General features: G+C 34.7%; 1 protein-coding gene across 1 annotated transcript in view; it reads left to right on the forward strand.

Annotated features, from left to right (window-relative positions):
* Positions 1–27,040, forward strand: part of LOC117172902 (protein unc-79 homolog) — a 1,455,529-nt gene that overhangs the window by 1,176,664 nt on the left and 251,825 nt on the right. The window contains exon 25 of the mRNA XM_033361197.1: positions 19,242–19,390. Coding sequence (XP_033217088.1) covers positions 19,242–19,390 — 149 coding nt within the window. The remainder of the gene's footprint in view (positions 1–19,241; positions 19,391–27,040) is intronic.

Below are 27,040 nucleotides of genomic sequence, written 5' to 3' on the forward strand. Positions count from 1 at the left end.
ACAGACTACCCCGCTCCAAATTCCCCATAGTACAGATCACCCCCACTCCAAATTCCCCATAGTACAGTTCATCACCACTCCAAATTTCCCATAGTACAGACAACCCCTTACTCCAAATTCCTCATAGTGGTCCTATCCTAGTTAAATATATTACGCAATAGGAAATTGACTACTGGCGTAGAACTGCGCTGCTACTGGCAGCGTCGGCCCAATATTTACCGCTAGTACTGGCGAAGTGCTGGCAGATCCTTGGGATAATAACTATGTTCGGTACTGACTTTCACGACTGCGCTAATGCTGTCAGACAGTACTGGCAGTCTGTGTTGGCGTAGTACTACATATAAAGATTAGACAGAGTTAAGTCGACACTCTTTTAAACTCATTACAAGAAGAGGCTTGCATAAGATGTGTGAACTGTAATATCACTTAAAAGATCGATTGCCTTTATTTTTCGTATGAATTTATATAACGTCATTACGAAGGTAACATTTTGGAGTCATATCAAGGGATCGAAAGCACAAAAAATCACCGATCCTACAAAGTAAACGAAAATCAATATTTAAGTGAGTTGCAAGAAATTTGAGCCACACAGATTCATTATGAGAATCTAGGGGAAATTCCTCATTCAAAGACTATTTTTTCTCATCTGGAACAACGTGATATGTTGTATTTAAACTGTCAGTCACCTGTCAAGATGATTTTGTCTGACCTTATTTTGGAAAAATAGATGTTGATAAACAGGTAAGTTACAATAATAATTACCTAACTTTTAATTTCCTCCTACTTACCAGGGACTATCAGTTGCCTTGAAATAAAAATTATACTTTGCGTAGTCTTATTACCAAATCTTGCAATATTCAAAACCGACATGATATTCAAACCACTAAAGCCGGGATGTAAAAACTGAGTCTTGATCGTCTCCATCGAAATTGATGACTGGACCCGTTCGAAGAGATTTTCTCTAGATTTTATGCATTCAACGAAGTGAAGTTAACTGGTGGTTGAAGTGAAAATAGCGAATTGTATATGTAGACGGTCATTACTTTTTCTATACATCCCGGCTTTTTAGTTTAAATGTCGACGGCCATGACTCACCTAAGATTTGTAAGTTGCATTAGAAAGTTATAATTTTATTCATAGTAACTATTACGCACTGTTTAATGAAAGAAAGATGAAAATTAGGTAAATATTATTCCAATTAGTTTGCTTATTAACAATTATTCACTCGAATATAGCAAAGCGAATAATTGCTTGGACAGGTTTTCAAGTGGCTGACAACGCCGTTCAGCACACAACAACTTTCCACATGTGCCAAAATTCATTCTCAAAATGATATATTCGCCTAGATGCACAGAAAAACGCTAATGTTAAATTTGTTGCAACTCAAACTTCATTGGTCAAATTTCCATGTTTCATGAAACATAGGGATGAGAAAAAACAGAAAAAAACAGTGTCTAAAAGATGTTTTTTCCCTAGATTCTCCGAATGAACTTGTGTGGTTCAAATTTTTTGCGACTTACTTGAACATTGATTTCGGTGTATATCAGAGGATTGGCGATTTTCTGTGTGCCCAGATGTACAACTGCGTCCATAGAAATACTTATTCTTAAATATTCTTAAATATTCTTAAAGTTTATTAGACGTGCGCTTTGAGAATAGTTGCTACACGGAGATAAATTTCCAGAGACTAATTCATGGAAGCGCGTGATTTTATAGCTAAATTTGTTACATGATTTAAAGTCTCGGAATCTATGACTTAAAAGTATAGAATTCGAGATATGAGAACAAAGGGGCGTAGCCTAATGCCTGAAACTTTGAGACCTATGCTTTAAAAGCAAGGGTTTTCAGATCATAGTTCTCGCGCCAATTCGTAATAAAATCAACGAATAATGCCCTGAATTAATCTCCTGAAATTTCTCTCCGTGTTCGTGTTGTTATTAAAATTAAAAAGCTGCTATGACTTTTTACTTTGGCAAGTGAAACATATTTTTCTATGAATTCGAAAATCATGGTAATTTTCTAATGCACTGTTTTTTGCATTAAAAATTCGAACAAAAAATTTAAATTAGAAAATATAATTGAACCGCTGGCGACCAGAAGGGGACACGGCCGGATTCAGCCTGAGAAGTATTGTCCTGGCTGTCAATTTTAAAAAAATTTCTAATTTCAATTTTAAAGACTGATACTTGTAGGGAATTTCAAGGCGCATCTTTTTTTCCTCTTGTAAAAATTGATAGGTTTTGTAGTTTTTGAGATAATTGGTAAAAAGTGGATTTTTTGAAAACGAAAAAAGTTATTAATTTTTGTTTGAGGCAATGCAAAAATCATGAATTTTAACCTTCAAGCGCCTCGTTTAGCGAACGAATTTTAAGCTACGGAAAGCTTTCAGTGAGAAAGTTGTTCATTAAGGTTCAAAGAATTTTTCTGGAAAGTTTTAGATCAATTGGATTAATAGTTCAAAAAATATAAATGTTTTAAAATTTATTAAACATTTAACATATAATATTATGCATATTATTGAACAAGAATAAATTAATTAAACAATATTTTATTAGAAACTACTTTTCGTCATTTTCGTCACTCTCTTCAGTTTCTTCGGCATCTGGATTCTGAGTTTGTACTTTCAAAAAATATGATTCGAAAAATTCTTTTCCTTTAGCGCTTAAATACTGAAAGAGATTTTTTACATCCTTTATTTTGGCAGCTTTTAATCCAATTCGGGGCGGAGGACTTTTCGAAAGATTTTCTAGCTTAAGCGTAGGTTTAAAGAAAAAAGTGGTTGGATTTTGCAACTCATATTTGTCAAAAACATCCACTTTTCCATCAGGAAAAACATGCAAAACAAACGCTTTGCTGATTTGGAAACTTTTTAGCTTTCGCATTTTGTCTTTGAAACATTTTTCAAAATCCTGCAGAAGATCTTCACACTTCTCGACGATTGTGAATGAAGGTGAACGAGCATTGCGAATCATTTCTACATATTCAGCTTCAGTTTCAATTCGTTCGTAACTCTGGTTCGTAGTATGTACATGTTCTTAAAATAGAAAAAGTCATGCTAAACGTAGGTAAAACTGCGCGGACACGGGTACTTTTGGTAGTGGCAAATTCTGTGCAAAATCAAATTCACAGCATAGACTATTATTTTCAGAAAGTATTTGCTTTTTTAACTTCAAATAAATTTCAGAATTTTTTTTGTGATTAATTACTTCTTCGTTTACCTCTCCATTTACCTCTCTCCATTTACCTCTCCCGTTTTTTCTTTATAATATTTTCCGAATAATTTGTAAAGTTCTACAAGATTTAATGAAGCATTATCAAAATATTTTAGGTTGGTAGAATTTCGTTTGTAATGTGAACTGTGATGTGGAATTGATTCGCAATGTTCCTCAATCATTATTTTTGTTAAATTTTCTGTTAATTTAAGACAACTTTCGCGTACTTCAGCTGCCAAATTTTTTAAAGGCTGCTTATTTAAAATCTTTTTTTGAACATTTTCAACTCTTCTTTTTCTCAAACATAGAAAAGCACAAAAATATTTCTTACAAATCGGAACATTTTCTTCGTCAGTAGGAAATAAATATATCCAATGAATTAACCGTTCTAGTTTTTTACCTGCATTTGTTTGGATAGAATCCTTGCATTTTAACAATCCTCTGAGAAACACATTTTGTTCATTATAGTTCCCAAAATTTCAAAAATTTGTATTTACTTTTTCTTGTTGCACATTTGAAAACTTTTGGTAACATTTTTCTCCACAGCAGGATTGAATAGGTTTGAAAGATCTCTCTGGGATTACGATATCTTTAGCAATACCGTCTTTTTTAGTTTTAGACTTTGTAATGTATTCTTTTCCCTAAAGAAATAACAAATAATGCCATTAACTTCGTCATTAAAAATTTAAAATATTCACTTTAGACTATCTACATATTATATATAGTTCAGTAAAAGAATTATTTAAAAAGTCAAGAATAAAAAAAGTCATAAAATATTAAATTTATGACTAAAATTTATTTAAAAATTGTATTGACGGTTTCCAATCGTACCTGATTTCTGGAACATTTTTTCTTATTTTTAATCCACGAATCTTCATTTCTAATTCTTTTTCTACCTTGTTTCATTTTAATATCATTTTCTTTTTAATTAATATTCTCAAAAATATCTAAAAAAATCTCAATAATCTCAAAAAAAATGCTTTTCCAACTATTATAAGAAACAATCATTTCGCTGATTATATGCTTTATTTGTAGAATTTCATAGAAGATGACAAAAAAAGTTACTGTTGTGCATTTGTTTTGGTAAGATTGACTTGACTGATGAGGCTTGTCCAGCCAAGTATCGAGACGCTGCTTTCGCTACGAGTGGAAATCTTTCTATACTTCGTTTCCATCTCGTGTGTTGTCAGTCCAAATATAATATTCAGAGACTGCTTAAATGGACATTCTAGTACTTCTTCCGTTCTGTTTCTCTAATAGTTCTAGGGCTGAACATTTGGCGGTGCCGTTTTTATCCGCCATTCTGAATCAAACTTTCAAATTTTTGACTACCAACAAATAATAATAATTAATAATATCCGAAAAAAAACTATGTGCAAATTAAAAAAAAACATTAAAATTTTCGATATTTGTGTTGACACGAAGTTTTGATTTTCCAACCAGCCGGGCTACCAAAAAGGTACAAAGAACAATATTAACTAACTGTTGATGACACGAAATTTTGACTTTCCCACTAGCCGGGCAATCTAGAGTGTACAAGAAAATATTAACTGTATCAACAGCACAAACAACGTGCAAACGTTAGCAAAAAGTAAAATTGAAAAATTTAAATTTCGGAGGGATGGCACTAAATTCGTATTTTTCCCTAGTCGGGCAACCAAGAAGGACCAAACGTCAATATGAATTGTGCGAATACTAGAAGCGACGTACAAACGTATACAAAAAGAAAAACTCAGGTATTATCATTTCTGGTGATGCGCCGAAATTTTTATTTCCCCCTAGCCGAGCAACCAATATGATACAAACGAAAATACTAAATGTGCAATCAGTACACACGACGTACAAACGTATGTAAAAGGAAAATTTAAAAAATGTGAACTTCGTGGAGGTCAACTTCACGGGGGTGTTTTCATAGTCTTGAAAAGCTTACTCTTTCTTCTGAGTTGTTAAAAATAATCTGTGGAAAATTGCATTTCATATTTAATCCAATTGTCTACAGTTTAATTTTCCATTAAAAATAAATGAAGCAAATGATATATTCATATCACTTTTCATGATAATGAAATAAATTTGAAAAAAAACAACGTTAAAACCGGGAATTTCGTTTTGTCTGGTTAATAAATAATCAAAGCTAGAGGCCTTTTTCAGCCTTTGCCATTTAATTTGTAAAGACAAGGAAGGGAAAGTTAGGATGGAGAGGTGAAAGGACAATAAAGTGGTGGCGGTGGAATTACAGAGCTGGGAAGAGAACTGGGGATAATGCGTAACAAAAATAGGATGAAGGACAAGAAGGTTTTTATCGATCAATGTTTGACGAGGAGGAAAAGGAATGTGCAGAGAATGCTAAATGACAGGGCTAGGAAGGAGAGAAGTGACGGGAGAGCGACGAAGGTAGGGTATCGGAAAATAAAAATATACGAGCAAATGTCGGTTAGGGACGAGGAGAAGGAGGTTTTGAAGGAAGGGTTAATAACGCAGTGCATTTTAACCATGGATAGGGTTTAAAAATGAACGTAATTGGTATACATTTTTTTTAAAGATCAACAAATATTGAGTTAATGATGAATCTTAATTTTTTTTAATGAAATTATTAGTAGAAGAAACAATTTTTTCAACTTATCTTTAGTAATTTTCTACCTTTACCTTCTCTTCTAATATTGCTATCCGTTTATAATATTCTGGTTACAAAAGCGCGAAGCGAGGCTTTGTCTAAACGTCGATCAGATATCACATATGCAATATAACTTCACTGATACAATTTAAACAACTTTTTTATTTCAATCACTTTCATTGTAAAAACAGATTTATAAACCCTGATAAGGTAGCACTGAATAAATTTGTACCTAAGGGTCTAATCTGGAAAAAATTCTGCAAATTATCTTCCCTCTTATTTAATAAAGCTGTTAATAGATTCTGAAAAATGAATATCTAAAGGGATATATGTGTCCTTGTTTTGTAATTATAGTAAACAAGATGAAACGTTTCTTAGTGTGGTTAAGAATTAATTAATTAGTCTTATTTCTATTAGATCAAAGCTTTCAAGCACACTTGATGCATAGGAAAGAAATAAAATAATTAAATCTCTTTTTATAATTTGAACTATTATTTGATTATTTGAACCAGTTATTGTTTTTAAGAAAACAAACTTATTTGTATACATTTTTTTTCAATTTTATTAAAATTTAACAGTCATAACGAACATGTCTTATTTTTTAAGAAATCGAAGCTTTTGAGCACTCTCGACTCAGGAAATAGAAATAGAATTTAGAATTCATTTAATAAGTCTCTGGGGCTAATCTCATGTTATATTTTGCTTCCGTAATTTGCATGATGTCATTTTAACTTCCAGAAAATTTTACTCTCATGAACCGTTTTGCTACCTGTGACCTAACCTTATGCTTAAGGTTTTAGGTTTTCTTTTTGTTAGTTATTTGTAGGTTATGTAAGTTACTAAACTAGATTGTTAGCTCTGAGTTAAATTCGCCCTTGGAGAATTGGCCGGACGATTAACCACAATGATTAACGATCGCGTTGTTTTTGGTTAACTTAAACACAATATAAATATTGTACGAATAGGAAATTAGTAGAATAAATGTTCCACCTAATTATAATACTAACCCTGGTCATAATTTACTTCCAAATAAGACGCTTTAGAACTAATAAAACTTGCTTTCTATTCTTTGTATTTTCTGAATAAAGTTAAACCACCCCCAGGACTATTACTCGCCAGAGTGATCAAGCTAGTCTGGGCCAAAAAATCCTGCTGGTCCTGTTGATTCAGTGATGAGAATTCGGTTGGCAAATGCGCGCCTGGTGCCCAACAAACTAAGTTAAACTTATATTTGAACATTTTTTTTTAGAAATAAGCGATATCTCAAGCTAGGTTATACAAGTAATTTTATAGGAACTCATTATTAACATGAGATTAGTTACTATCGATCATTATAGATGTCACCTCATCATATGTGGAAATACAAATTGACACTATCAATCAAATTAACGCTTTCAATAAAATAAAATAATTACCGTTATTTTTTGACAAGATAGAAAATAAATTTTAAAAATCTTCAAATTTTATTTTTATGAAATAATATCCTCTAGCAATCCCTCCACTCGGAATTCACCCACAGAACTTTCGATTGCCGCTTGGCTGCTTTATAATTAAGCTATTCAAAAGATGGAACGAAAATATGTTTTCAGAAATATACGATTTTTTAACAAAATGTAAAATAAATTTAAAAAATTAAAAAATTATATTTTTATGGAAAAAGATCCTCCAGCAATTGCCTACTGGGAATCGAACAGGGACTAGGAGCGAAGCTTCGCTCGCCTTTTCTCTTCTCTAGCCAAAGAGGAGTAGAAGGCATGTCAGCGACTTCTCTTGGCAGTCCTCGAGTAGAGTGACTTAACTCGGCGTCATGAGTTTTATTATGGGGAGAAGAGAAATAATCTCGGAGGGTCTCCTATCGGAACGGTTGAGAAATTTGAGGACAGCTGTGGAGCTCGACTCTGCTTGCGCGAAGAAGAGGGAAACACGATAAACCTCGAAGCCTTGCAATATGCAACGCAAAACTTTCAGGACTAAACTTCGCCATGTTTGAAATGAATATTGCAGGAAAGTCGCGCTTTTTGGCTGCCAAAAGAACTCGTAGCAACTCTGAACGTTGCTCGATTCCTCTGCATTGAAGTAGCTCGCCGCGAGCTTCGCGAGCCTTGCCGAGAAAATAGGCTTGCGTGTATATAGTGTATGTTTTGATGAGAATTTATTTCTATCGGCTTCCCAGTGATATTCCAAAGCAGTAAATTAACATATTATGAAAAATGTGATTGTCATAAGCGAATGGCGTGAAGAAATATCGCTTTTTGTGTCATTTTGTTTTTTATTGATTTACGGCTAGATGAATTACAATGTAGAAAATGTACTCAATATTTGTGTTTTAATCTTTAATTCTTAAAACTTTTTCTTATTTATTTCTACAATATTTTTTTTACATTTTATTCCAAGTTAACAGTATCTTTGAACTGACATGAAATAATGAAGAACGTCCACCCTTAAAAAAAATTTCATTAATTTTCTATCAAATACTTTCATTTTTAAATAATATATCCTTCATTTCTGAACAAACATTTCAACTTTCTACCAAATTAGTTTAATTTTAAAGCGAAAATATGAATTACAAACAAGACAGTTAATTTTTATCCTGATAGTTTAATTTTAAACTAAAATAATCAACTTTCCACACAAAATACAATACAATTTACTTTTCATCCGACAAAAACGAATTTTGCAAAAAAGCAATTACATTCACAAGCAAAGTGATGATTCTTCAAGTATTACAAATAATTTTTAAATACGTATTTGAACTTTGAACGAATTAGGTGTATTTTTAATGAAGAAGATATATTTTCTAGAAACAGATTATTTTAATTTTTGATGTACTTCAGTTATGAACGTTCATATGAATGGCATACAAAAAATTGTTTCTAATTTGTTTTCTTAAATCAATTATAAGGGCAAAAATAATATTCTGTCGGCAAGAATTGCCGAATATAAATGTTTTTAAACAGTTGCCTACCCTTACACATCACCCATTATTCACACCTGCTTAATAAAAGTTTGATTTTGATACTTAAAATAATAAAAACGTCCCAAATCCTCTTTGCTTACCCCACGAATGACGCATGCGGTGAGAATGTTCAGCAAGACCCCTAAAAACCATATCTAATATATCCACAACAGAAATTTCAAAAGTGACAAGTTGGATCGTCGATATTTGAAAATATAAGAATGTCAAAAATCCTCTTTTTTAATTCTCATCCATACTAAGAAGGTATTAGTTTTATGCGAAAAATGACTTTCGCGAATTTTATCAAATTTCCACGTTTTAAGGCCCCGTGAGTCAGAAAAACCAGTTTTTATGTCGGTGTCAGCCTGTCTGTCCGGCGTCGTCGTCGTTATTGTTGTTGTGGTTGACTGCATACCGAGTAACCTTTGAAAGATTAGTCGAATTGAATTGTTCTATGGCACACCGTTAGAGGGACCAAAAGGAAAGATCATTCGTTAACCAGCCATTTCTGATAATAATTTAAAGTAAGAGCTTTTTCAAAATTTTTGAGATTACTTTTCTCAAAATTTCAAAATTCTATCGACAGCGATTTATAGTGTAGACAAAGATATGAACAATTTATCGCAATGACTTTTTTTGTATAAAATTAAAATTACCAACGTTATAGGATATTTAAAATCCAAAAAACCAAATAAAAATGGACATTTGAAATAAAAAACGCTTGATATGGAAAAAATTGAAGAGTAGAAAAACGTTAATTTTCCAAGGACCTACATAATTATTTTTTAACTTTTGAATTTTGATAAAATAAATCGGAAATTCAAATATTTATCACACAAAAATAATTAATTAGATTCTCATCCATAATGAAAAGGTATGAGTTTTATGCGAAAAATGACTTTCGCGAATATCATCAAAACTCGATATTTTGAGCCCCCGTGAGTCAGGAGAACAAGTTTTTACATCGGTGTCAGTCATGAATTACTTTTTTATATGATAAGTGGTTTTTGTTTTAGTGATGAAAAACAAAATTGGAAGTAAAAAAATTTAATTGGGTGTAAAAAATATAAACTAAGAGAATAAAGGAGGTAACATTTATTCAACGGACAAAGATTTACCAATTTTTTACCAATATTCTTATTTCTTTGATAGGAAGCGGAGTTTTTCTTCAATAGAATTTTTCTTCAATAGAGTTTTTCTTCAATAAAAATAAGCATGTTTTAATATCCATGCATAGTATAAACTTTAATGATAGAAATTTATTGAAATGTTACATGTTTCAGCTTAGTTAAGAATATAATTTAATGTATACTACCATATAACTAGCTGTAAATAGAATTTATAAATCTTGGAAAAAGGTTGTATCAAAATTTTTAAAAAAGCTCGAACTATTTGAATTTTGAGAAAAAATTAGTGTTTAACGAACTCGATCTTTCTTTTTGGTCCCTCAAACTGTGTAAAAAAATTCAAAGAGTTCCCCAAATTCCAGACCTAAAATATTATGCTTCATAATTTATTCACTTGATGTCCGAAGGTACTAAAAAAAGTTTCATCCCCTTATCACTTCCGGAACACCTTCCTTTTCAACCCCCAGTATAATAACGATTCACGAATGTTGTAGATTACACCGTTGCTAATTGCACCATGGGCATTTTGCCATTCTTGAAAGAAATTATTCGACTGAATACGATAACTGAAATAATGTAATTTTCAGTTTTAAAAAAGTTTGGACAAAAAAGAAGATTTATCAGCTGAATTAATAAAAAGTTTACTTTGAAAAATTGATTTTTAACAAATAAATGCATATCTTTTCTTAAATTATTATTGCTTGCCTCCAATCATCCGAAAAGTGACGTAGTTCTTAAATCTGATTTTCAACTGTGAATCTGTTTCATGCTCATTTACCATAGAATTATTTTTGATAAATATATTTCTGTCTAGTCTTAAATGAAAAGTAGTTATATTTCGAACTGAAGAGATGAAATTTAAACTGGATAAATTTATGAATCACTTAAAACTAAAATTTAGAAAGAAAACAAAAAGAATTTTCAACAATATATTTATAAAAAATTTGTCATAAGGACAACCGCAGATTTCACCGCGAGCGGGTGCTAATCTGAAAAATTGCACCCGCTCCCAGCGAAATCGTGGTAAAATTTCAGCCACAACCACGTCTCACGACCGTGAGATAGGTGGTTACTGTCTGTAGCGGAATCAATACGACGATCCGGCAAAAGTTTTGTGTATCCTGAGAACACGGAGCGATACAAGGACTACCGCCTTCTACATTTTTTCCGAAAGTGTTTTAAAATACTGTTGACACGCAGCGATGCTATACAGGCGATTAACGAGTGAAAGCTTGGCACCTTCAAGAGCGCCGATGATGAGGACGATTAGTTTAATAGAATATTCTGGTTACAATCGTTGCAACTACCTTATAAGGTCTCTATACTTCTCTCTCTTTTCATTCTCTTTGGCTATGGTGTTTTTGTCAGATAATGCCGAAAATTCGATAACGAACATGGTTCGCTTCTCGAAGTCAAGAAGAACAATGTCAGGCCTCGAGTGAGAAACAGAAACAATTGTCAAGAATATAAAGTTCTTTGTCAATACTTAGTGGTTACTCGATTTTTATTAGTATTCAACTTTACCGTACCCCTAATCAGTTCCTTAAATTATTTCCTTGGTGGGATATTTTTTATGGCGTGTCCAGCTTCACTGATTTTTCTGAAATATATTTTATCGACACTGACAGGTTATTAAAGGGCTTTGTTAAAACTCGAACTTCAGCTATAATTTGAACTAATTGCTAATTTCTTGAATAATAACCAAAACAATATTGCCGCGAGTTTGAAATTCTCGCTTATCATTAATAAAGGATTTGCACCCACCCCGATGTTTCCAATTACCAAGGTTACGATTCCGTACTCAAACCCTACGAGTTTTTCAAGGGCCTGAACCCCAGCCTTTCACATTTTGAAGGGTCCAAACTCCGGGCCCTGACGGTTATGATATTAAGGAGTCTACTTGCGACTTGAATCCTTGAAGAACTCAATAACATCGATACAAACTATAAGGTTTCTTCATTTATATTTTACAATTGCACAAAGGTGATTTGTGTGAGAAGAAGGAACAGTTTGTATGCAGGGCTTGAAATTCTTGAGTTACTTGTGATTGCGTAAAGACAAGGGTCGTGGCGTCCCTTGCCGTCTTCGTCGCCTTCTAGGGGAAGTCTCCCTGACCTTTGGTCGTCGGTTTATCAGAACTCCACCACGAGCAGTCCTCACTCTACGCCCACGCAATGATCACCAGCGGTACTAAGCTGTGGCCAACTCGTACGCCGGATTGTAAGTTGACAATAAGCGACTTTTGTTTCTTTAACTTAACGTTCTAATCTAAAGGAACATCTGCAAAGGCGCTGCATTTTATCATCGAAATGTGTAGATGACCTGAATTGATTACCGGAAAGTTTTCGATTCAACCTACCGTAGACTTATCATCTTTTTGATGGAAAGCTTTGAGGTTCACCCTCACAGGGTGATATACAAAGAGAGATAGATGCCCAATCTGAAAAATATTTCCTATCTTGTCTGGCAACATCATATGAAAACAAACAGCGTCACCTTACAGAGTCGCGTCTTTAAGGCCCTTTATTAGAATGTCTAATCGCGTCCGAATTTTGAGGCCGCGCGGTTGAATATTTTTGTCTAATTTTTTGCATACCTCATCTAAATAACCATATCTCAAATCAAGCAGAGCCAATTTTTCGATAAAATGTTTATATTTCACGTAATAATCAAAAACGTGGAGAACAATAAAGGAAAATAACAGTGACACTCAGTGATAGCTGTACATGCATGTCCACAGCAAGTCTGATCACCCTCGTGAAACTCAAGTCAGAAGACTCTCCGCAGTGTGATGAATGACACGGAACGAATGAATGCCGGGCATTGTCACGGTTGAATATTTTTAACTCATTTTTTACATACGCCATCTCAATTCTCACATCTTGACGCACACATAGCCGATTTTTTAATTACATCATCACATTATAGATTATAATCTAGATTATTCGCGACGAAAATTAATATACAGCTAACACTGCGTGTTACCACTGCTGTTATTCCCTTTTTGATTACACTGCCAAAAAAGAAATAGTCTGCGGATCTGGTAACAAGACACACGTATTCCGATGGATTTTGGGGCGCTGGATTCAAATTCGGTATCAAAAATCACCCATCACGTCGTGGTTGAGCCATCACCTCAAAAAATGACGAAAAATCATGCATTGCGGCAAATAAATTTGAAAATAATGCCAGTAATGCAAATTTTCACTTCAAAAACATGTCGACAACTGTGAAGGATCAACCTTTGTCTGATATCAACTTATTTAACATAACTTTATCCAACAGAACCTGACCTCACCTAGCCTGAATTAACAGAAATTTATTGAACTACACGTAAAGCTCTGGAAGCATATTTTCCCAGTAGCAAATGTGTGCTACAGCGAATGGGTCAACTCGAGCCTAACCTAGAAATAAATCTAACCTAGCCTAACCTAACATAACTTCACGAAACACAATTAAACTGATTGTGTTGTCCCGTTGTGTTTGTGGTACCGTTTCATTCAGCTTCGGCTTAACCTACATAGAGGTTTAACCTATTCTAACCTAACAAAGCCTGACCTAACCTAACTGATTACGCTGGCAACCCTGTTCTTGCGTACTTTAATTTTTGACATTAATAGCAATAAATGTCTGGAGTTTCGTAAACGCTTGTTGCTAGCATTATTCGCCTGTGCCTGTAACCAGGGCACCTCCACGTGGTGATGGTGGGAAACGGATCCACATTGGCTGAGTCCCTGATTAAACGGCGCTCATGCCGTCATGGCAGACACAGGTAAAATGTGTATTACGATGCAGGGGAAAACCCCAGTATCGGCGTCTGGTCAGGGTGGGAAAGCGGGCTCTCCGACGTCGTCATCATGCAACCGTAGCTCTTAATCAATGGATCACTTGGTTGGTGTAGAGTCTCATGCTACAAGGAAAAAAACCGCGAGCATTTCTCAATCGCATGCTTGCAAGAATAGCTCAGATTCATTCTATTACATTTGCAGTAAATATGAAGTGAGCGGTTTGCGAAAATCAATCGACGAGGAAGTGAGGTCTTTACGAAAAGTGTTTTGACCGTAAATTGCTGCACGAAGAAACAAAATGGGTTTCTCACATCATTTGCAATTCCTGCAGACTTATGTTGTATCGTCTAAAAAATTCAAACAACGAAAAGTACCGCAAGTACTCTACACCAACCACATGGAAAAAACCCGTTATTGCGAAGAACTGCTACTTTTGCAGGAATTCCGTCAAAGGGTTCAACGACAAAAATAAAAATAACATTTCGTACATTAATGTATTTACAAGCAATTGAATTCAATAAAAATGCACGCTAGACTGATTTAAGCGCTTTAGAAGATGATAGAATGGAAGTTGAAAGTCAACCTCATGGAGACGGTAGTGAAACCAGTGATCGAACAGAAAATGGTTCTGATGATTCCGATGAAAATGACGAAAAATATTACGAATATGGCGTGCATAAAATGCAATTGAAGGTTCCAATATTAGTGTCGCAACTAGAACTGAATGATTTTATCAGAGATCTTGGATTACAGAAAGACGACGCTGAATTTATCGCTTCATTTCTAAAAAGACGAAATCTTCTAGTGCATGATTCAAATTCTAGAGCAAATCTTCTAGAACATTGTCAGGTGAATTGAAATGGGGTCAATTCTAGTTGTAGTTCTAAGTTTCTTCAAATGAGTAATGTGCGTCTAAATTTTTAACCACCTGTAGTACAATGAAATGAATTTTATTGTGTTACAACGGGAACAGTTAAGTTAAGTTGTGTTGCGTTAAGCAAAATTTCGTTAGATTCTGTTAAGTTAGATTTATTTGTAGGTTAAGATCGAGTTGACCTATTAAATATAGCACACATTTCAGACTGAGAACCATACGCTTATATAGCTACACGTGTGGTTGAATTTCATTCGGCTAGGTTAGGTTAGGTCAGGTTCTGTTTGGTTAGGATAGGTTAAACCTCTATGTAGGTTAAGCCGAAGTTGAATGATACGGTACCGCAAACACAACGGGACAACACAATGAGTTTAATTGTGTTACGTGAAGTTAAGTTAGGTTAGGTCAGGTTTTTTTAGGTTAGGATAGGTTTGACCTCTTTGCAGGTTAAGCCCAAGCTGATTCAAACGGTATCGAAAACACAACAGGACAACACAATTAGTTTAAATGTGTTTCGTGAGGTTAGGTTAGGTTCGGTTAGGCTAGGTTAGATTTATTTTTAGGTTAGGCTCGAGTTATGCTTCCAGAGATTTACGTGTAGTTCAATAAATTTCTGTTGATTGAGGTTAGGCGAGGTCAGGATCTGTTGGGTAAAGTTGTGTTAAATAAATTGATGTCAGGCAAGGGTTGATCCTTCACAGTCGTCGACATGTTTTTGAAGTGAAAATTTGCATCACTGGCATTATTTTGAAATTTATTTGCCTCAGTGCATGATTTTTCGTCATTTTCTGAGGTTATGACTCAACCATGACGTGTTGGGTGATTTTTGAAACCGAATTTGAATTCACCGCCCCAAAATCCCTAGGAATACGTGTGTCTTGTTACCAGATCCGGACTTTTTTTTTGTCTGGCTGTGTTGTTTTCATAATCGTTTCCCCCTTTAAGTCATAGAAATTGTGAAAGATTGTGATTCTTCTTTGGGATATTTAGTACATTAAAAAAATCATTTATTTTCACAATTTGTTTCCCGTACAACGTAGAAAAATATTATTTACTGCAATTGATGACACAAACGATTCCTACGACTCACAAGGGGAAACAATTGCGAAAAGAAATAACAATTGTTTGAACAAGTTGGACTAAATTCCCTAAAGATGTCCATTATTCCTACAGACCGTTATCTGATGATAATGAAAGCGTTATTTTGTGTTTATTACGTAAATCAGAACGACAATAGTGTCTGAATTTTGAGCCCGCACGGTTGGATATTTTTCATCATACTTTCATCGAAACATAGATTTCCAATGCCTCTATAGCGAAGCGAAAGTGGGTTAATGCAGCCGAGTTTTCGTGGAAAAGTGATGACGTAGCGGGATGTAAAGAAAGAAAACGGCTCGTGATTGGTTGAAAGCAGAATTTCTCTATAGTGACGCGATCGTTTCCTCTCTCATTCTATCTCGGTCATAATCGCACGAGCGCTGCAGATAAGTTCAAGACCTTTACGATCGAGAGTAAACAGTATTGATTTATATACTATTTTTATATCTCGCTTTCACGCGCGAACTTCTTTCCATTTCTGTCATAATCGCAGGAGCGCTGCAGCCAACTTCAAGTGACTACTCTAACCTCTTTTATACTATCTAAATATTATTCTCGATCGCTATCAATAAAGTGAATTCGGTTTTCAAACTAAGTGGAAGGAAAAAAGAATATTTCACGCCCCCCCCCCGCTTTGGAGCATCCACTCCTTACTCAACACAACCATCAAGATTCATGGCTCATGAATCATCAAGATTCAGTTTAGCGACTTTTCCGTAGAGTGGTACAAAAAAAAATATATTTTTTTGAATTTTTATAAATACTGGCCGAAAATTTGTTCTAATTCAAACAAAAAGAAATCAATTAAAAATAATATTTAAGGGTTCCGCAAGCTTCAGATTATTCAAAATATAGTTTTCTCTAATGTCTGTTTATAATCTTTTAATAACTAAGACGGTGAAGCAAAGTTAAATATTTTAAAAAAAAAACCTAAAATTCCTAGCACTTATCTGAGATAAGATTGTTATAAGCAATAATAAATAGTTCAAAGAATTTTTTCGTTAACTTTCAATTATTATTACCTCACTAACTGAAAAAAGGACAGAAAGGTAAAAATTATAAAAATAACGCAACTGCTACACATTAATATAGATGAAGATAGTCATGAACAACAATAATTTGTTTAAACAATTATTTTTGCTAAATCTGTTTCATTATTAAGCCACTTCTGATGAAAAATAGACAAATAGTTAAAAAATTCATGAAAAACTTTCTGACTCTATTCTATCGTAAAATTGCTAAAGACAATAGTAAATTGTTGAAACAATTTACGTAAACATCTAATTATCACTATGAAATGTTTATTTACGTATCAGAAACAATTTCAATGAAGAAACCGCAAAAATTACAATTAGTGTCGAAATCTCACGAAAACAATTTTTGCATTTGTGGGGTTCTTTGGGGATCCTATAAAATAGACTTATCGGGATGATATATAAAAAGTGATATTTCATTGGTTTTCTTTGGCTAATTGTAAAGAGAAATATTGGATTCCAACTTGATTCAGCTAATATTAAGGATTATTAATAAAATATAAAAAAACATCTTTTTCTCTACGATATTAGTGGAAGAAGAAATACTGCGCTACGTTATCCATACTTTCAAAAAGAATTGGAGGCCTTCCCTATACAAGAAAAACAAAGGACACCGTAACACGCCTATGGGAAAAGTGGTTTCCGTTAATTTAGCTGAATTTTTTATATGTTACTTGTCTCGTCATTCTGAACAAATGTCTAAATGGGCACAAAGCCCAAAACTTAAAGAGTCCCGAAATAAGGCCCCCCTAAGTCAGTTTAATGTGGGGTATCGGTTCTACAAGTTCACTCGGTCATTTTCCTGACTCAGAAGAGTGGTTTCGGTTAATTTACAGAATTTTTTATATATTCTTGATAAACCACTCTTCCGAGTAAGAAAAATGACTGAGTGTCCTTTGAAATTATTCACAGCAAGTGGTTACTTACGGAACTGATGATCTCTTTAAGCTTATCAAACGTTGGTAGACGATCTCTAGAGGACGTTGAATTTGGCTCTAAATCGACGAGAAAAGCAAGGTGCAAACGATTGAAGAAAGATATTCTGAGTTTAAAATTCAACATGATTTTCTGTTTCAATAAAGAACCACTGGTAAAATGAAATTGGCAAATAAAATAAGTCGACTTTTAGATGATACGAACGAAAATGGCATCAAGCACAAGTGCTACAGAAACCTGTCCAATTTATGAGACTTTCTCTAAAACATGGTGATGTTGGGGTATCAGACCAAAGCTCATATGAACAAAAGCTTTCAGATGGCATGGGATCTAATAAAAGCATCTTTATGACCCTAATAATAACCATTAGATTAGAATCAGGGTCTGAAGTGCTTTGGGAATATCCTCACCCTGGGTCTACATAATGGTGCATGCTATTATCATATCAATATGCCAAAGAAACACCTGATTTTAACAGATCTGTAATAGACCGCATAAAGGGAGAAATAGATCTTATGTTGCCTGCTAAAATTGATTTCAGCAGGTTCAGATGTCAGGCAGATCATAAAATGATGTTCAATGTGTTGGCTGATGAAGTGTGACAGAACCTAAGCAAAACACCAAGTGCAGCAACTTGCCACTTGTGCAAAGCAAACCCTTCAGAAATAAATGATTTAGCCAAAGTGAAACAGAAACATGTCATTGAGGATAATTATTAACTTAGTCTTGAACTATTTCATGCCAAGTAACATTGGATGACTCTTATTTTAAACATTGCCGATCCTTTTGATTTTTGAAATTGGTAAATGAAAACAACAGAACAATGAAAGCTAATAAAAGCCTCCAAAATAAGGTCCTAGAAAGATTTTCCAAGCAAGATAGAACTCATAATAAACTCTCCTAAGCAGGGAGCAGGAAGCTCAAATAACGAAAATACTGCGCGAAGTTTTTTCCGGAATCGTGGACTAATAGCAAGGATTACAGGTGTTAATTGTCACTTAATTCAATGATTCAGCATAATTTTGAAGCTTCTCTGCTGTGGGCGGAAAATCGATGGAGTTAAATTTAAATTGTACGCTTTTCAAACTCCACCTCTATATGTAGATCTATACAAAAGGTTCTACATGTCATCATCCTTGTACAAAATTCTTTTTCACGGTGGAAAAATCATTGCGATGAGCTTTAGACATGTCATATCGAATTCTTCAATGCTTTGTCAATTTTCGGAGATAATTTACGAAAGTACATCAATATCCGATGAATTGTTCTCATATCTAAAACCTAGTTACTATTTCGTGATTTTTTTACGTATACATTTCTTTCTTGTAACGCACGACGGGAGGATCACATACGACATGCGACAATATTCGGAAATCTACATAGGGTATACTATTGAGGTGTACCTCTCTTCGGCAATGAATTGTGTTTGTGTGAAGTTTCAGATTCAAATGTATTAAGACTTTCGGGAACGTGGGATATAGATGATTTTAAAATATTAACCTTAGACATTGCGGTTTTAGTCTTCAATAAAGTGGGGTACCTAGAGTTTAAAAATGATGTACATTATTTTTAATTATTTTTCGTATATTCTTATCTGCTTTCCAGATGGCCATGTTCATACAATGCATATTGTAGATGAAGGGGGAAATCTACCCTCATTTATTCATAAAATAGCCAATGTGGAAGAAGTGGATAAGGAAACGCTGCATTTACTTGTATTTTTATTAATGCAGTTTCTATCTCGACAAGATCAGGTGAGGCTCATTTATATTAGAAGTCTTATTGATCATTAAAATTAAGTAACATTTGCAATGCCTTGTTCTTATATTCTAGGTGTAATCTATTTTCAAGTTAAATTACTTTTTGAAATAAGTTAGAGGCTTATTTTATTTTGAAAACCCTGTTCATGTAGGTAAATTTTACAGACCAATTTGAGCTATTATCGAAATTCTTTCGGCGTAAATGGTATATTATATATTATATAATGCATATAATGCATGTTATATAATGCATAACATTTATGGAATAAAAATATTTTTTATTATATACAATTTTTATAACCTCCAAACTCTGTTCTTCAATAGATGGTAGATAAAAACAGAACAACGAAATAATTTTAAAACAAAATATTGATAAAAAACTACTGTTAATGTTAAAAATGAAGGAACATGCCTCAAAGCGAGAGAGATAAGATATACGTTGTGAGTGACTGTAAAAATATCAATAAAGTAACAAGTATATTGAAAAAGTTTTTGTACTATTTTTAACAATTAGAAAAAATGAAGTACCCACAAAAGGTCCGAAACAGAAGCTGATATCGATTCAGCAGATAATTAAATTAGCATCTTGCACTTCTCACTTAAATAATTACGTAACTTGATTATATTACTTTTATGCGCATATTTTTAGATAATTTTGTATTGAAGGAAAATTAATTGTTTAATTTCTGACAAGATTTCTTATAAGTAAGTTAAATATGTTAAAGTTGAAATCATTATTTGTACATGAGAACTAAACGAAACCATTTCGGATTTTTCTACAAGATTGATTAAAAAGTATAAAATCTTCATTATGCAATATTACAAAGTAACTATTTTTTTATTAGAATACACAACTTTCACAGTGTAACGTAAAAAAATTACATTTTGACAAAATATGGCGTGAATTGGTCTACTTCTCGTAAGCAAGATGTGCTTAGTGTCCAATTTTTCAAGCCTTCTGGAACTGTATCTTTAGGAGTTGAAACGGTCCTCTGGTGGGTACACTGTTAGAAATATGTTGAAATTTCAACCACTTTTGTGGTTGACATCTCGTTCATTCACAGAATTAAAATGAAATTCAATCAAATAAAGTTGAAATTTAATGAAGATATGCGCATGCACCCATGCGACATTATACTTCCCGCAATTTTTATTCCAGACAATTAATTAATTAATTAATTAATTAACAAAGGACATACATATAATATTTAGGAAAAGAAGCTGCTTTAAACAAGAGAAACAAAAGTACCGTTTGTTGTTCTTCTTTAAAGCTCTTTATTTTTCATAATATTATATGCAGTTTATTAATTTTATGGATCTAAGGACACACAGGTACGAAATAACTCATGATTCCTTCTCAGAAGTCTTTTGGTACAAGTGCATAGTTGAAATTTCAATTACACGGGTAGCTGCTTTTTCATTCGTAGGTTGTTGGATTTTCAACAACCGTAATTATATAAAACTTCAACCACATGTGATTGAGAATTCAATCAGATATTTCTAATAGTGTAAGGGATCATTGAAGGAGAGGGGGAAATTAGACAATGATTCGGGTGGGGGGCTGAGTGAAGGAATGCCTAATCGGCGGATTTTAGGACTAAAATAAACATGGTGGATGTATTCAGAAAACTAAGATGGCGGTTTTGTGGTGGAAATTCAAGATGGCAGATTTGTGGAGAGAAACCAAGAAAGTGGGTTTGTGGAGGAAAACCAAGATGGTGGGTTTCTGGAGATAAACTAAGATGGGAAAGACTCCATGGCTAGCGGAGTCTTGTTCTTTAGATCGATGTCTTCCAGGCGCTTTCTAGCAGATATGTATGTACTACTAGTAGATATGTCACTGTTTATAATGACAGCACCGTGGCACGGTGTTGAAAAGGAAAGGTGTTAGAAAGGTTCTGGCCCGAGAAAATTTGTCAGCTTCCTGGCGGCGGAATTCCAAGACCTTCTTTGGTGAAAACTTCCTTTGTAATAAGGGGAAAGGAAAACAGCTGAGTGGCAACGATGGAATAGCTAATACTCGTAGGTGATTTCGAGTGGTGTGCGCCGTTCTCACCACCGAAAAAAGGGTTCTGGTGCACGGACGAGGTCGCCTTGGGAAAAACCCAAGCAATCTGAGATCTATTAGATAATTTATCTCCACGCGGACGTGGAGGCGAAAGTCGCCCATACCTTTATCCAAACATTATCCCCGTTCCTCCTCTTTACCCATGCCATCCCTTTAATCATCCACGTCCTCTTTCTCTCTTTCCATGTCAGGTCCTCTTCAATTTGCTTATTCCTTCCCCTAAGTATCCTTTTTCTTTACATAATTTCTCTCTTCTTCTCCTCCTTTCCCACTTTTACTATGAGCACCCCTGTTTTCCCTTTTGTGTTTCTCTCTAGCACCTTTACCGCCTCCACTCTGACCTGAGCCCCACTATCGTTCATCAGCTTATCTACTTCTTCCTTTCCCGAATTACTTTATACTTTCATTTCTTTAATTTATATACTACCCGTTCTTTTTTCTCTCTCTTCTGCTTCTAGTCTTACTTCTATTTTATTCAGTCGTCTACCCATTCTCTTATTTTCCTCCTGCAGTTTCTTCACATCCCCCTTTACTACGTCTTCTACTTCCATCTTTTCCTTTTTTTCACTCCCGTATTCCCGTTTCCTGACTCTCTCCTTAAGCGAACTTATTTCAGTACACCTTACTTTCTCACTCTCTGTCTATTTACTTTTTAGGCTATACAGTTTCCTAAATACCTCCTCTTTCTCGGCTTTCCACAGAGCATCCCGTTCTTTCCATTTTTGTCTAATTTTTTTCACTTCCCCCCTATCTTCTTTTCTATGCGTCCTCGCTCTGTCAAACCCTTTGCAGGTTTTGTCTCTGAGGCCTTTGATGAGTTTCTCGAGACCTTCTAGACTAGTACTTTCTGCCCTCCTTTCAGGTGGAGTCCTCTGTCTACTCTTCTTTAGCGCTTTCTCATATTCCCCTTCCTCACCTAACTGGTCTCTAACTTCTCAAAAGTTGCTACACTCTCTTCTGTCCCGTTACTCATCCGTCTCCTGCTGCTTTCTCTCTTTCGTTTCTGGACTTCGTGTAACCGGCATATCTGCCAAGTATTCTTTTCTACGTCACGTTTTCTTTTTCGTCGCTTTCAATCCCCCATGCAAATCGTTCAATCTAGATCTAAAGCCACCACTCTAAAAGTCACTCGAAATCTCTCTCTCACTATTACCGACCACTCTCAAACTATTCAATAACTGTCTCTTCTTATTCATCCAACTCTCACACTCCCCTGTCGCTCACTCGGCGTGAAAACACCACTTTCCTCAAACGCTACTACCCTAAAAATCCTTCTTTTTCACTTTTCACAATGATATAAAACTCACCGCCTTTCTACCAACCACTTCATTCTGATTTATTCCTTATCCCTTTAACACTCTTCTCACCGCCCTCTCTCCTCTCAAACTTCCTCTTCCCCTTCACCACAGCCAAAAAGTTAGCTCCACAAAAATCACCAACAATCGCAATCGGTACCGGAAATGGAAGCCAAAAATAAGTCATTGAGTTTTCCTAATGCATTTTTAAATTAACATTTGTTTCCGTATCTTCTATATTTTGAAATATCTTGTAAAATTCCTATTTGCTTTAAAGCATAGAAAAGTAAGTTTTCCTGGAAAAAAATTCAAAATGACGAAAAAATTTCTTGAATTGAGGGATCAAATAATATAGTTTTTTCCCACGGAGAATCATGTCTTGGTTTTTACGTCAATGTCTGAAGGCAAGGAAAATGCAAAAGTAGGTGCCAGAGGGTACCTGTACAATTATTATAAAATTGCTTAAAAGAAATTACGTAACGCAGGAATCTTAGAATCATCTAAAATAAATTTTTAATCGTGCCGTAATAACGATAGCATGCAGAGTAATAAACTGACCTTTCCCTTCATATTTTTCTAACTGTAAATATCTTTTGAAATATCGGAGATTCATTCTTTTTAGGTATTAATAATTTCTGTTGCATAACGAATCCAAACCGAGAACAGTGTACATTGACAGAAATAACAAATTAGTGGGAAGAGGTCTCTGAAGATTTTAAGTACATAAAGTGTGTTTTCGTGTCACATTCTAAATAATTACATCTATTTTTTATTAAATTTTTAGTATAATAAGTACTTCTAACAAGTTCAATAATTATTTTAATTGGCCAATTTTGTTTGCTTTCTAGCTTGAACAAGATTTTATAAAATTGATTGTTGATATCGCAAATAAAGGTTTCACTTTGGACGACCAAGCGCCCGAATATTTCTCACTGTTGCGTCAGAAATGGCCCGTACTGGCGAAAAAGATTATTTTGCAATGCGGTAAAAGCAAAACTAAGTTTTCTTATACACATATTTGTTTTTGTTAAACAATACTTTACATTGCAAACTCTGAATACGAGCATAAAATGCACTTCACAATCAATCAGTTGCACACAAAAATTGGGACATATGTAGTCACAGATATTAAAGATAACTAAAAAGAGTGTATTAATTATTGAACTAGAATTATTGTTACGGCCTGAAAAAATATTTAAATATTTTTTACACATAATAAAACTTTTGAATTATAAAGAAGAAATTAATCGTATCGGGAAATCGGGTGCTAATGTGAAAAACATTATCCGATCTCAGCGAAAACGTGGTAAAGTTTTAATCATAAGCCCGTCTCATGACCGTCAGATAGGTAGTTACAGTCTACGGCGGAATCAATACGACGATCAGACAAAAGTCTCGTGTACCCTGAGGACACAGAACGACCCATGCACGACCGTCTTCGGCATTGTTCCTACAAGTATTTTAGCATTTTGGTGATACGCAGCGGTGCTTTCGAGGTTATTAACTAGTGAAAGGTTGGCATCTCCAAGAACGCCGATGATAAGGACGATTAGTTTCACAGAAGATTCCAGGTAAAATGATCGCAACTCCCTTTTAAGGTCTCTATACCACTCTTTCTTTTTATTCTCCTTAGCTACGATGTTTTTGTCAGCTGGTACTGGAAATTCAATAATGAACATGTTTCGCGTCTCAAGTTTAAGAAGACTTATTTTAGGCCTCGAGTGTGCAACAGAAGCAATGGTCGACAGTATAAAATTTTAGTATACGCGGCACTTCTCATTCTCGACAATTGATTCTATTTCCCTAGGAGAATTTAGAGGAAAAATAATAAGGGCAATGTCGTAAAAGTCACAGAGATAGTAATAAAGCATTAATTACTCGAGATAGATAAGATTTGATGCATTTTCCTTACCCCTAATACTGAAGTTAAGTTCGAGTGTTTCAGCAGCTTCCTCCGCTGCTTTGTACATAAATCCGTGAGATTCAAAATCGCGAAACAGAAGACTTAAGACGCATGCTTTTGTTTATATGCATAACCATTCCTGTCCCGATACCAAGGGATCTAAGCTTGTTCTTCGTCCATGGAACCACTCTAAATGAATAGAGATCCTCGCTGACAGCTCGGAAGACCAAATCTACTGGATGATACGTTTGTATCTGCTTCGGAGAATATCCTTTATTATAGTTCCTCGCCTCAAATAATCCTTGGCGCATTTGTCTAACCCAAATTCCATTCCTATTTCCTTAATGTACCGTTTGACAATCTCTAGAGCTGTATGCTGTTGCTCTTTGCTTTTATCATAGATCTTAAGATCGCCGATATATAATTCATGAGTGACCTTGTACTTTTGATCTGCAGATTTGCCGCAAAAGTACCCGTCGAAATGGTGAAGTGCTAGAGACAGTGGCAATAATGTGAGGGAAACAAGGAGTGGGCTTATGTTGTCGCCCGGAAAGATACCTCTTTGAAAGGTGACTTTGTTAGTTCTCACGAGATTTGTTCCAGTTGAGATTGTAAATCTGGTTTTCCAAAGCGGAATTAATCTCTCGATACAGCTCACGATTGGCGGGTGACTGTTCCGATTTTGAATATGTGGTGGAAATACGGGCCAAATGCTGTTGATTTGAAGAAAACCAGAAGGTCTTGATAGCATCTGGTCGCGGAGCGGAATAGTTCTTCATACCTCTTTATACTTTTTTCACCTCCTTGGTAGTAATGGGTATGCATTCTTTCTTAGGTGTAATGAGCACATCACACAGGTCCTTGGACCTATTTATGTTCTCTAAGTCTTCGTCCAGTCTATGCTGCACTTCGTAGATTTCTCTCCAAAATACTTCAACTTCCTCTGGTTTCGATCTCCTCTGTTGATTCTCTCTGACCCACCTACTGTCTTGCCTAGCCTATTTTTATGGCAAGCCTATCTTTAGGCTTCAGAAAAACCTAAGTGTTGATGTTTCTTCTGAACATAGAGCATCGCTCTTTCTCTATCGAATGTCTGCACTCAGTTGGTCTTAATTCCGCCTCTCTTTCTCTGCTGCCAGCTTGTTCCGGCTGTGGTAGACTAGGCGGTCCGCTTACATAGCCCATTCTAGAAGTAGTTCGGTATGGTTTCGCAGACGTTGATGCAAAAAGTGCGATAGTTCTGGATGTTTCTTGTACCACAGAGCATGCAGTTGTGCCATGTAACCCCGTTCAGGGGCCACTTTTGCATTGTAGCACTCTAAAAAGTCGTGATTCAGTCGCTCCGTCCACCTAAAGTTCCCGAGATTCCACCGATCCATCGTACTGATTTAATAGTAATATATTTTGAATCTACGTATTTTTCCGATTTCAACAATATGTAATTTTTCTATAAGGGTTGAAAATTTTAGAAGTATCTAGTATTAAATTGACAATTTAATTGAAGTTTCTTGACATTAAACTCCTTCAAATTTTCAACTTTTCTACGCAAGTAATATATCATTGAAATTGAAAAGCTTTGTAAATGCTGCTAAGGCTATTTTGAAATCGCTTGTTAAAAATTAAAACGTTTTACATTTTTTTCGTTCTATATGCCTGTAGACAAAAGGGCCCTGCTGAAGTGAGCTAACTGATACGTGCTGCCGCTGACAAGGCTGAGTCTTAAAATCACGCTGCTCGCAAACATAAGGAAATAAAAACATTCAAATCTTTATGTGCTTGCATCTGTTTTTTGTATATCGATAGTATTTTAGGGTCAACATTATTTGTCGTGGAGGAGGAAATTTTAGGCATTGAAACTCCCATCAATTTTGACGAACCTATCGCTCACTTTGAAGCCCATGCACACCAGTCATATACTTCATCAAGCTTTAATAACCGCGATGAGAATAGAATTGCAGTTCAAAATCAAGATTATTATCTTCTGCCGAAAAAAACTTCACCAGTGAGAAACGCAATTTTAGTTTCTTAAGACATATGCTTTTTGTTTAAAGAAGCAAGATATTAAATCAATGCAATAGAAATTGATAGAAAGGAAAATGTTGGTCTCACTAATCTCATGAAAAATTATGTATTTCTAAATCCTCGGCAATCATTTGACATACAGAACACTGGTTAGCTTGAACGAAATAATAATAAGCAATCACTAACCATCGCCATTGGTTACTTTGATGCAGCCATACCTCTTAGCATGATATTTTGTTCTGCTGAACATTACCACAAAATCATTTTCAATGCTAAACATGAACTTACTTTGACAATATAAAAAAGTGATGCAAATGCCTTCTTGCAAGCAGCCCCCGTTGAGCAGTATAAAATTG

The sequence above is a fragment of the Belonocnema kinseyi genome, chromosome 5 (genome assembly GCF_010883055.1).
Source record: "Belonocnema kinseyi isolate 2016_QV_RU_SX_M_011 chromosome 5, B_treatae_v1, whole genome shotgun sequence".
In the NCBI taxonomy this organism is placed as follows: Eukaryota; Metazoa; Arthropoda; class Insecta; order Hymenoptera; family Cynipidae; genus Belonocnema; species Belonocnema kinseyi.